Source organism: Phyllopteryx taeniolatus, chromosome 20 (genome assembly GCF_024500385.1).
Source record: "Phyllopteryx taeniolatus isolate TA_2022b chromosome 20, UOR_Ptae_1.2, whole genome shotgun sequence".
In the NCBI taxonomy this organism is placed as follows: domain Eukaryota; kingdom Metazoa; phylum Chordata; class Actinopteri; order Syngnathiformes; family Syngnathidae; genus Phyllopteryx; species Phyllopteryx taeniolatus.
Window position 1 is genome coordinate 4804129 of NC_084521.1, and position 12932 is coordinate 4817060.

General features: G+C 45.0%; 1 protein-coding gene across 6 annotated transcripts in view; it reads right to left on the bottom strand.

Moving 5' to 3' along the window:
• Nucleotides 1–12932, bottom strand: part of sulf1 (sulfatase 1) — a 68586-nt gene that overhangs the window by 14382 nt on the left and 41272 nt on the right. For 5 of the 6 annotated variants that reach the window (XM_061757414.1, XM_061757416.1, XM_061757415.1 and 2 more), the window contains 7 exons: nucleotides 11284–11553; nucleotides 9792–10031; nucleotides 7944–8095; nucleotides 5302–5471; nucleotides 2088–2238; nucleotides 1176–1351; nucleotides 972–1100 (listed from right to left, as the gene is read on the bottom strand). In XM_061757414.1, coding sequence (XP_061613398.1) covers nucleotides 972–1100; nucleotides 1176–1351; nucleotides 2088–2238; nucleotides 5302–5471; nucleotides 7944–8095; nucleotides 9792–10031; nucleotides 11284–11461 — 1196 coding nt within the window. In that variant the 5' untranslated portion in view covers nucleotides 11462–11553. Of the gene's footprint in view, nucleotides 1–971; nucleotides 1101–1175; nucleotides 1352–2087; nucleotides 2239–5301; nucleotides 5472–7415; nucleotides 7588–7943; nucleotides 8096–9791; nucleotides 10032–11283; nucleotides 11554–12932 lie in introns of those variants that run through there. The other variant, XM_061757417.1, reaches the window with a different exon arrangement.

Consider the following 12932-nt stretch of genomic DNA (forward strand, 5'->3'; position numbering starts at 1 on the left):
CTGTGTTCTGAACCACAGGTCTGAAGTTCAGGGTTCGAATCTCGGCTCAGGCCTTCCTGTGTGGAGTTTTGCACATTTTTACTGTGTGTTTTTATACTGTACAATGCTGTTGAGTGCAGTGTTTTTCATTGCAAAACATTTGAAAAAATTGTGCTTTGGGGGCGAGAGGAATAGAACGGTTTAGTTGAATTTGTATTCATTTTGTTCAATGACTTTCACCTTCATTGAAGACTCTCGATGGTGTATACAGCAAAGAGGGGAGTTCTAGCTTGAATTCTATCATGTTTCTGCCTTCTTTATCAAATGGCTGGCACCCGGAACTATCTGTCATATTGTGTAAAAAAAAAAGTTCAAAAGACTAAAATGAAAGGCTTATTCCACAAAGCAAGCTTTTATGAACAACTCAATTAACAAGACTCCCGGTCTGCTCGGCAACACTCAGACAAGTTGTGGCAACATTGGCGTAACATTCTTTCAGAAGCCAGCCACTCAAACTATTTTGGGTTTGTTTATTGAGTGCAACTATTAAATAAGCCACCATGTTGCCCAAGAAAGTGTGCTGAAACAATGTTATTATACTGCGTGCTTTAATTTTGAAGGTTTGACTTTTGACAGGATGTGTTATTGATGTACCCCTAATGTTGCAGAGCAGACAGCTATAGTGCCTTGAGTTATTAATAAAAGCTTGCAACGTCGTCTGTTGAACCATTTAGACACAACATATTAAATGGTTTGGATAAACGTGCTTCGATTCCAGAAAACAATTAGCCGAGTCCCGATTTATTTATTTTTTTTGTATAAAAACTGAGCGAATGTATGAAGTCCAGCACAAAAGTTTGCCAAAAAAAACTGGCAAAAAACGAATCACATAAAAACTGGCCATATGAAAACCGTGGTTCCACTGCAAAGTTTTTATAACAAACATACCTGTTATGTTTATGTGTGCAACAGTTATGTCTGTCCAAACAAACCTATTGCCGGTCCTTTCCTGCTCCAGTAGCTTCAGGATGGACTTTCCGTCCATGTCCGAAGGCGTGTCTAACCCAGCAATGTGGAGGATGGTAGGCGCGAGGTCGATATTGAGCACTAGATGAGGATTTCTGAAGTACAACAGAAATCATATGAATTGATGCATATTAGAACAATAATATAGATTTTTCTAGAGGCTCTCTTACACTGCACCGGACTCCACGTTGGGCCCTCTCAGGAAGAACGGCACGCGAATGTCAAAGTCGTACGGCATGGACTTGCCTTTGACCAGCCCGAACTGACCGATATGGTAGCCGTGGTCGGCGGTGTAGATGATGTATGTGTTGTCCAGCTCGCCCGTCTCTTCCAGCATGTCGTAAACCTGGACGACAACGGGAGATAGTGAGGATATTTGGAGTGGCGCACGATGTGAGATGCAATTGACGCCCAACGGGCACTTCATTAGGTACAACAATCGACAGTCGGGGTCGTCTTCTGAGCAAATCAGGAAAGATAATTCAGGATAATCTTTCGAAACATCCAATGATCGGGCCGGTTGCAAGGTGGGGTAAATGCTAAAATTTAGCCCGACAGTCGTTATGTGTGTACTACAGGCTTAAGATTTACGATTGTCGGCCCTGAAATCACTCAAAACATACCCAACACCACAGGATAATCGCTCAGAATACTCTTTCAGAGACATTCGGTAATCAGGCCTTTGGTGACTTTGATGGCAAGGAAAGGAAAACGGTCAAATTTGTCTCGATTGTTGCAATGTGCATACCCCGCTTTTAAACGTTGAACAGGTTTTACATTGACAATTGTCGGCCCGACTGGAAAAAAAGTCACTCATAACACACCCAACACCTTAGGGTAATTGCTCAAAATAATCTTTCACAGCGATCCGATAATCGGGCCGTTGCGAAAATGGTCAAATTTGTCGCTATTGCGCGTATGTGTGCACACCATTTGAGTATAATTTTTTGGCCCCTCATTTGCCACCACACTCAACCCACGCAATACGACACAAAGTCAATCTCAGTCAAATTCCCGAGAGGAGTTCCCGTTTGAAGGACACCTGGAAATGGTTCACACGACAACAATAGGAAGGAACACACCTTTTGCACGGAGTCATCCACCGACATGAGCGTCTGCAGCCTCTTGCGGTGGAGGAAATTGGTGAACTCCATGTGGATGGGCTTCATGGGGCCCGTGTACTGCATGATCCAATGCTTGTCCATGTTGGGGGCGTAGTTGTAGCTGGGCGTGCTGCCGGGAAAACCAACAGGTGAGTGACTGTGGTAATCCAGTAAACTGAACCTTACAGCAAATGGCAAGAAAAAAAATGTGCCCCCCCTAATCCATATCTACGATCTATATCGTTATATCACACAGCTCGAGCTAAGGTTATAAAATGCATGTGCATATTGTGAAAGATCCTTTTGTACAAGTGTTTGCATGCGAGCCTGTAAGAGCACGTCTGTGGCGGCCCGGTAACAGGTGCCACGCTCGTCCGCCACGCTTGACAGGCGTCAATAGCGCCCGTGTTTGCCCAGGGAAAACAAAACGTCTTGATAGTGCTGTGCCAGCTCCTCTCTCCGGGACCGGCCTCTCGCACAGAGACCAGACTCTCCTCGCTACGCAGCCGCCACCGCCGCGTTCTTGGCTCGGAGAAATTGTTTTGAGGGCTGGCACGCGCTCGTGAAAAATAATAGTTCCCCCGAAGCGGGGTTTGAATCAACGTCTGGGCCCAGAGGACTCAATAAGTCACGGATGTCTGCAAAGCGAGCGAATAAACAGCAACAGGGAGAACATTGAGGGCTGCTGACAGACGCGTCTCACCTGTCTGGTTGTCTCTACTAAAACGACGTTTAGTCTGTAAAACTGCAAAAACGTCGCCGTGAATGCATCAACTGCAACGAGACAAACAATGGAGGAGACAGAGGGTCTCCTGTATTTACTTCTCGGTAAGGAGACATTTTATCACAAGTGGGGGAAAAAATGGGAGGTGACTGCAGAGTACAAGAGTGCAGCCACGGCCATATATACACACACACAAATGAAATCGCAGTTATCATCTGCCTCATGCAACACCCATATATTTTTCTAACATTAACCCCTAACCATAAACCTAACTTACAAACCGAACCCCTAACTACAACGCTAATCCTGACCTTTGACTGTCACCCATACAGAAAGATACTGATTGACGGAATTTATCGTATATTTGAATGTTATATTGCTTTAATGACATCATTATTATTTCTAGCACTTTAGCTGTAGTAGACATGGGGAATACAGAAACCTTTTGTTCCAGGAACTAATGTACCAAGAGCTAAACGTTCCCGGTAATGTTGGTACACGAAACACGGTTTCTATTTTCCCCGTAAATCAAGTGGGCCACATTCCACTCACGGAAGCCTTAATGAAGAGCCGCTACGAGAGCCGCGTTGCTTTTGTGAGCAAGCGTTGAACTCTTCACCCACCGAGCCGGGCGGTCTAATAAGCCCCAACAAAAGGCACCTGTCTCCGGTCGCCAGGCCGCCGAGGTACGGCGGAACCGGGAATGCCGAGGTCACACCTGCCGCTCGATGCACTTGGATAACACGCAGGCTAACTTCGTGAAGGGATGAGCGTTGGATTACGACAGGAATATTCCCTCAAATTAAAAAAAATGAAAAAAGGGGATTACCAACACTCCCTTTAGCAACAGTTAAACTCTATGTTGGGAAAACCACATCCACAGTGTTTAAACCTAAAGGAATGTTAATCGCATTAATAAAACACATCCCCGGCAAGCGTTGCCGTCAAAAGTACGGAATGCGCTTTTGATTTACGAGGCGACTCCTCCTATTCCTGCCACCTCGGGTCGTGATGCTTTCGGAGTTATGGCTGCTTAAAGGCGCCTAATGCCAGAGAGTGCCTCTTCTCACGAGAATCTTGTTGCCCTAACCCTCAAAACACCCAAAATTATGATGAAATACGTGTATTATTTTTTATGACGAGCATTTGTGGGTTCAATGTGTGTGGCTTTGTCTATGGAATTGCAGGGTGGGTCGGATCAAAATGCTCTGACAGGCCATTTAAAGTAATCTCACAATCTCGTATGCGTACCTATTTGCGTTTTTCCCCCCTGTGGAAATTCACTGAAAAACTCACCTACTCTAAGATGAGGTTGAAATGATGCTAAACTGCTTTGGGATCATAGTTTGTGGTATATTTACAGTTTTCAACTATTAAAATTAAAAACCATTTTGACTGATGTTTTTTTTTTTTTTTTAAAGACCAACAGAATATTGTGTTCTGTGACAATATAAGCATGGGTTGGTTTCACCCAAAAACAACGTTTTTTTGTGAAAAAAAAAAATGTTTTTGTGACAACCTCAAACTAAAAAACTGAGCCAAGGTTTTTGATTGCAACATAATTTATGTACACCTATACAATGAAGAAATATGCCGTGAGCTACGCTGACTCAAGGCTCAAGTTGAATGTCATTCACTTTTCTGCATGCCCTTCGTCATTTACTCCATGAACTGCTTCTTATAGCAGATTCTCTTTGTCTGATGTTTCGTTTGACAGTGAACGTCAACTGGGAGTGGCAACAAACGAAGCCTCTTTTTGCTAGTTCTGAAACAGCATTTTTGCCCTGCCCCGGCAATAAAGATCAAGTCTGTATCCAACCAAAAAAGGAAAAGTAAATCCATCACAACACCACACGCCCAATCCCCCTTTGGTCAGCCGGGAGTGTGGGGTGGAAGTTAAAAATATATTAATAATGCCACAAAGGCTGTTCTCCAAAGCACACAATGCATTCCTCTGGTCCCCGGGATGCGCAGGGAGAGAGAAAGTACTGATTGATATGGACAGGGTCAGGAAGTCCCAAAGGAGGGGAGGGCAGAAAACTAAGAAAGAAACTTGGAAAAACAGAGGGAGGGAGGGGATGAATGGAGCGACAGAGCAAACAGGCGGGAGGGAATGTTAAGTGGGGAAAGGGACTGTGAGGGTGAAAGCGGGACGCTGGGAAAGTGACGGGAGAAACTTTTTGTTGCAGCCTGGGAGCGTGTTCCGGGCACCCGAGGGGAGCCGGGAGGCCCTATGCGAGCCACTGATTTTGACTTCCCACTCGCAGAGTCTTTCAAACCGCCATCACTGGGAGTGCATCCACTAAAGCTGTCTGAGTGTTAGCTTATCGTCGCTGCCCGATGGAGGGAAGCACAGCGAGCTCACACATATTTGGATGCATAGATGGCTAAACGGCTAGATGCTTGCTAGCTAGCTAGCTAGACAGACAGACAGACAGAGAGCTATACAGCTAGACAGAAAATACTCACATGTGCTGGGAGGCGTTGGGGAAAAACTCAGCGTACTGCGGTGCCGAGTCTTCTGGGCCGTGGGGGGCGGCGTGGCTGATGACCATCATCACCGGACGATGCGGGTACATCCTCTTGGACATGCGGAAGAAGTTGACGCTATCGTTGGTGATGAGGTCGGTGAAATAGTCCTGAGAGAGGAAACGGGGAAAGTGTGTAACATCGAACCATGCCACTATTTCAGAGAGGGGGTTAAAAGGGGGTGGGGGGTGTGAGGCGGGTTCAACGAGTACACACAGCACCGATCTGTTGAGTCAACATCTGGCAGCGTTCCTGTGTGTGTGTTTATACAGTGTAAGGGTTGTTCCCTTGTCCGGGTATCCCTGCGCTATTGAACGTGACACCGCTCGATGGCGAGGAGCCTGCTGCTGGCTCTCCGGGTGCCATTGTTTTGGTCGTCCCCCGTGTTGTTCCTTACAGAATTGCGAGAGAGCTTTTTAATGTGCCCCGATTTGCCAACTTTCCGAGGGCCTGGCGTACGACACGTGGAAGGGCGTGTTCAGAACCGAGGCGTAAAAAAAAAAAAAAAAAAGGTAGATTGTCACAAGTAAGGCTTTATGAATAGGCTTCACAGTCAAGCTGTTAAAAGGCCGGGGCGGCGGCCACACGTGCCTGCAAAGTGTGAATTTTGTGTGCATGGATGCTGGACAAAACTCACGACAGTCGACAGCTTTTCAAAAGCTGTTTTCTTCTCTACAGTACAGCACAGTCATCCGTCGGTATATCACGGTTCATATTTTGCAGCTTCACTGTATTGCAGATTTCTTTCTTTTTTAATCATACTTAATATCGCTGATTATTTGCTATATTGAGGGATTGTGCGGTGATTATGTTTCCAGGCGGACTATTACTGCAAAGTGCGAGCTAGGAGGAAAGAGTGTGTAAAAGACAGAGCATGTCGGAAGTTTGGGATTATTTCCCACTCAAAACAAGCTAAAGTGTAATGTGCCTGTTGCAAAGTACAACTGGCTTAAGTTACACAACTGTACGTCGAAGGGTAAACATCGTTAGCTAATTTAATACACAGTAGCCTACCACCGCTTGCACTGAAGCATTACAGTGATCCATTTGGAACAAAACAGGCTTACTCAAATGTATCTAACCTATTTTCAGTCGTTATTGGCTGAAAAACAGCCTGAATTTCAATCTTGAGGTGACAAAACACTGCACGGCTCCCGCAGAGTGAGGGAAGAGGCGGAGTTTCTCAGACAGTGTAGCATTGAGCAAAGCTAATACATTTGTTAGCTATTTTACATTGGTTAATAATGCAGAAATATTACAGACAATGTGGTGAATAATAGTAGTGAAATAACACGAACTTGACCATATTTGGGCATATGAGGTTTAGGCCCGATAGCGACGATATAGCAATATCAGCTTTTGATTAGCTGTCCACTGCGGTGACTGATGCATGACTTTGATTAACACATACAGGAAAAAAAAAACTAAACTAGCTGTCGACTGCGTGTGACTGGGTTAATTTCCCAATTCCCACATTAGGGTTGAGGGTGGCTCTGAGTTCACCGGCGTCCCGTCAGATCACAATGTTTGAAGAATGTCCTGACAGCGTCTCAAAGGGAGACAGCATGGTTGTCAGGCTGGTGTGAGTTCACCCTTTTTTTTTTTTTTTTCTATCACCAAATAGGAAATAGATGGTCCATTTGCTTCTAAAACCACAAAATGCTGACCACGTTGGAGTCTTGTAAACACCTCGGCGGGCAAATCTTGTGCCTCCCGCCGCTGTCTAAACATTTGTTTGGCCCCGTCTCTTGCGCAGCCCATCACGAAAAGTTGACAAACTCTAAATCTCCACGAGCTCTGGGAAGATGTTGGCACACCACCGCGAACGCTCACTGACAGTTCTGAGGAAAACACGCAGGCGAGACGGCTGCATACCGCCGCAAAAACGGACAGGAGTTATCTCCGTCGTCAGACGGTGGTAAAATTCCCTCGCATTCCTTCAGAGGTGGCAAAAGTACTCACAGTTCTGTACTTAAGCAGAAGTCCAGACTTAAGGCTAATTCGCAATGTAGAAAAACCATATAAATGCTTAATACAAACAAGTGATATTTCACTTTTAAATAAGGCCATGGATGGAGAATATCTTGCTTCTCGGAATCGGTGGCCGACATGGTTGATGCTCCCTGGTTCACATTGCTGCTGTCTCTGTTTTTTCCGCCTTTTCCGCCTCAACCTCAGCTGACTTTACATCTACGTCTTTTGTACGTTGCGTCGTCATCCCCAGAGCTTAAAAAAAGAACCAGAAAAACGTATACTCAAGTAAAGACAGTAAATGAAATATTTTTTATGTTCCACCACTGCATTCCTCATTTTAGCTTTCCCCCAAGCTGGTGTTTATCGCACCACACGTCGGCTTCTCATATATTTGCCTAAATGTTACGCCTAAACACTGAGGCAAGGCGAGTCATAATAATAAAGTCATCCCCTTTAATTCCACCAGAATTCCTGTGCAGCATTGTGATAAGACCAGCGACGTCTGTTTATAAGCGGGAGAGGGGAAACCTGTAATTTTCCGGAAAACAAATGCGTGCAAGGGATTAACTGTCTCCGGTTTTATTGCGGGATGTAATGGGGAGACATACCTTGGCGTAATTTGCGCCGTGTTTCTCCTTGTAGCCGTTCCGACAGACGGTGTAATTGTAAAAGCGGGAATTTTTGATCAGTCCGACCCACTCCCGCCACCCAGGCGGGATGTAGGTGCCGTTGTACTCGTTGAGGTACTTGCCGAAGAATGCTGCAAAAAAAGAGAACAGTTTGTGCGTCAGGATTTAATGCTGCAATCCAACTGATTTTGCTGCTCCTTCTGGTGTAGCCGCCTTGGCCACCGGGAGGCAGTATAATACAGTCACGCAGACATAAACGAAGAAGAATACTACTTCTAACTGTAGTGATTTAGTAAGATGCTGTCATATTAATGTTTTTGGAGAGGATAAACAATATATTTCTGTGAGTATTGTTATATTATCTGTCTACATGTGTTGCATCAGCATTTGTGTTCAATTAAGCGTGTAGCCCGCTTACCGAGGGCCCCTACCGAGCTGCCCGGTGCGCCGCCTGCACATCACTCACACGAGACACCGTCTGATGAGGCCCGACAGTGGCCTGCCAGGCGTCACCATGTTTGCATTTCTCACGGCAGACACAGAGACAGCCAGGCAGGCAGCGCTGCACAATCCGTAGCTTACGGTCAAAAAAAAAAGTTGCCCAGGCGAGCACCGAGTCGATATGTCTGAAACAAGTGGAGCCGCTAATGGAGCAAAGGCTGAGGAGTCATGGCGCATTCCTGTTTCAAATCGTCAGCATAGTTCACCGGGATCATGCAGGAGAGCTTGTTAAGCGATGAGTTCCGGTTGAACTCTTGTTGCTAACCAAAACAGCAGCATCTACCGGAGCGTGAAAAGAGCCAGTGTGGAGTGTTACCACATGTTGTAAATGAGTTCCCTGCATACTATATAATGGAAGACGTTGACTAAAAACGTCTTGAAACAAGCGAGTGCATGATATGCTGCTTGCTGTTATGCCTTGCTCGACACAGGAAGAAGAAGAAAAGACACTGGCCTCACTCAGCAAGAACACAAGCAATAAGATGTAAAACTTGGACAAATAGTGGTGTGTGATACCAGCATCATGAGATCGAACTTTTATCAATTTCTCCCAAATTCGTCTTTATTGAAGAGAAGGCGTGATATGCTTCTATTCATCAATCAGGGAGGAGAAAAAAGACGCAACTAGAACAAATATGTGGACAAAGAGAGGCAATATGCCTTCGTCATGTGATCAAATTTTGGAAAACCTATCAAAAAGTGTTTTTATTTCAGAGAGTACATGATATGCTGCTCTGGCTCACTCAGGAAGAACACAAACAATATTGGATGCAACATTTGGAGAAATCTGTGGACAAATAGTGGTGTGATGCTGGCATTATCATGCGATTTTTATGTTATGTTTCTTCCAACATCTTTTATATTCACATTTTAATTATATTAAAACGTGCGCAAATAGAGGCACTAAGCTAGCGTCATGTGATCACATTTCAGAAAATGTATCAGAAAGCCTTTTTATTTAAGAAAGTGTATGAAATGCTGTTGTACGTCACTCAGAATTAAAAATAAATAAATAATCAAAACGTCGGACCTAAAATTTGGACACGTGTAGACAAATAGTGGTGCTATAGTGCCATCGTGTGATCTGACTATTGTGTGCGCTTCTTTCAAAGTCATCTTTTTTTTCATTAATAGAGTGCATGATATGCTGCTGTGCATCCTTCAGGAACAAAAACAGATGACATTGCACCTAAAATTTGGACAAACCACCAGACACACATGCGACCGAACTTTTGTGCAATTCTTCCTAAAAGTCGTCTTTATCGAAGAAAGTGTATGATATGCCGTTTGTCCGCCCATATATACACACACGGTTGTTCCACCCACCTGTCCTGTAGCCGGTGTTGTTGAGGTAGACCGCGAAGGAGCGCGGCTCGTGCTGGGCCTGCCAGGAGGGCGACGAGCAGTTCTCGTTGTTAGTGTAGGTGTTGTGGTTGTGGACGTACTTGCCGGTCAGCATGGAGGAGCGCGACGGGCAGCACATGGGCGTGCTGACGAAGGCGTTGGTGAACGTGGTGCCGCCCTCCTCCATGATCTTGCGGGTTTTGTTCATTACCTGCAGAGAGCCTGGAGGAGGAGGAAGAGGAGGAGTGGAGGTGAAGCAGGTGAGTGTCAGGCGGAGAGGAGTGGGAAAGAGTGACCTTTAACCTTTGGAAGAATGGTGGCTATCCGTCTGCTAGAAATTACACTCTCTCTTGAGTGGTTAAATAATTAGAAGGTGCGCAGCTAATCGGACAGATGGCTATTTGTGGGCTGTGTTTAATATTTCATGTAAAGAGGACTAGGATTTATGAGTGGAACATATCTACTTAGTTGTTTGTTGCTGAAATTGCCGCTATACAGCGGGAATCTGTGGTTCACAGCGAGTGCTTTTTTATGGTTTTTTTTTTTTTTTTTTGCTTGACAGCTTTTTTATCTTAATACACTGTAGCATATTGCAAAGATACAGTAAATATTGGTTAAAATGATTAAAATGCATTAAAAAGTCCTTGAGTAATTCCAAACTCTCTTAAATTATCTTTCTCGATTTAAATGAATGGAAATGCCATAAATACTTTCCAGCCTCCGCCAAATGAAACAATTAAAAAACAATAATAAAAAGGAAAATAGCGCTCTATAATGTTCACTTTATAAAAATATATAGTAAAGAACATAATTCAACAAAATTTAAAGAATTAAACAGTTTTTGAATGATGATTATTTCATTGCGGCTCCTTCTGGTGTCGACTTGGCCACTGAGGCGCAGTATAATACAGTCATGCAGACACAAATGAAGAAGAGTTTCACAACTACTCTAAGTGACTCAGTGATATTTGTTATTTTTCACAGAGGATAAAGAATACGGTGGACTACCATGTACTTGCGGTTCGGCACCCGCGGATTCACCTATTTAAAAAAAATATTTTCTTCTTTTTGGTTTTCCTTTTTTTGGGAGGAAGATGGGTGAACAAATCCCCAAAACACTTATTGGCGATTTATCCCTGCTTATCCAAGAATTTTGGAGGTTAAAAAAATAAATAAATCCAATGCAATTATAAAGGGCGTCAATTATCTGAGGATTTTCGATATTCGCGGGCTGGCCCAGTCACTATCCCCTGTAAATAGCGGGGGTCCACTGTATGTACCTGTAAATAAGGTGTTATATTGTCTGTCCACATGTGCTGCTGCACTGATGTTGTTTAAATATCAGTTGCTTCAAGTGGGGCATGGCTACATAGATGCTTTTCATTGGCCCGGCTATTTCATTTTCCATTCATTATGTGTTGCGAATACGTACAAACAGAAAGACCTTTGAGGTATGTTTTTGTATCCGCCTTACCCAGTTCCACATCCTGGTCGTCAGTCATGATGAGGATGATGTTGGGTCGGATGTTCCGGCGGTCCCTCTGGATGCGGCCCCTGAGGCCCTGAGCCCGGGTGGTGGCGTAGGCGGAGGTGCCCGGAGCCCAGGCCAGAGACGAGAGGAGCGCCAAGCAGGACAGCCACCGCGGCAGCATTTTTGTCCGAGATGGATATTTGGGGAGCGGTTAGTCCAGTTGAGGAGAGGGAGGTCCACCCGGCCCGCTCACTCACACCCTACTGCTGTCACCTGCGAAGACGTTCAAATGAGCCTTTATTAGTTCTGAAATGGGGCAGTCTGTATTTACAGACGTGAACGTGAAAAGCAGCAAGAATAGTCAGCAGCATCGTCTTTGGCGACCGTAAATGAATTAAGACTATATATGCAGATATGAACATGAACAGCAGCAAGAATAGTCAGTAATATTTTATGTGGGATAAAATACGCATGCATCCATAAATGCTCTATACAAATACGGATATGAATGTGAACAAAAGCAGCAAGAATAGTCAGCAGCATTACATATGACGATTGTACCAACGACACTATCCTTACAATGTGTTTTGCTAAAAAGCAGATATTCTGAGCTGACAAACAAATGGTGAGGATGCAGAAAAACAGACCTCACCTCCGAGGAGTCTCATTAACTCTCCTCGTTTCCTATCGCAAGCTCACATTTTGTTCCCTCGGTGAGACAACACGTGGAAACAACTCCATCCCTACCGCAGGCAGACGTCCGTCTGACCGAACCGAGCTCGCGGCATTGGCTAGCTCACACTCATACGCGCTCTCCTGCGTCGGCCAATTGCGCTCCACTTACTGCCCATCACTCAAAATCCACCTTCCCCGCGCCCCTCCTCCCACACGATGAGTCAAGCGTGACACAGTAGGGAGGATGAGACCACTCTAAAGGGGGGGTGGGGGGGTGGGGGGGGGAGGAGGAGTAGGAGGATGCGTTTAGGGGCACCGAGGGCAGTACGAATGTTCCGCTACATTAACCCCGCCGCCGCAGTCGCCAATCACCGATAACCAGCAGCGCTTCGCGGCCTCTCCTGATCTCGAGGCCCCTATAGCCTGCCATTAAAACACGGCGGCTTACCAGTATAAAATGGATGACTCCGAAAGCTTTATGGGAGCACATTCATCCTAATAAAGAGATCACAACTGGATTGTACGTGGAAATAAACAGCCTTTGCCCGAAAAGATAGTCTTGCGAGTATGAGGCGAGATGCTGCACTACTGCTTTCAATTCAGAATTAATGGCCTCGAAATAAAATGGCAGGTCTATGTGACACCCGAGTCCTCCGAGGGCCATACTAAATTTATGGCCCCCAAACATTAGTTCAAAATTTCAGCCCCCAAAGCCAGTATCATTTCAAAACATGGAATTTGGGAGGGTTGTCCCTCATCAGAAGACCCACCAAAAAAAAGTCTCAAAAACCCATGCCTGAAAAGACACAGGGAGTTTGCCATTTTGGCTCGAAGCAGACACTTTAGGTTCATTTTGGCCATTTTCAGGTATCATTCGTAGAAAAATTCAGCCCCAAAAAACAGTTTCTCTTAAGGACATGACATTTAACAGGCACTTCTATCTTGACAAGACCCACAAAAAAGTCTCAAGAATCCAT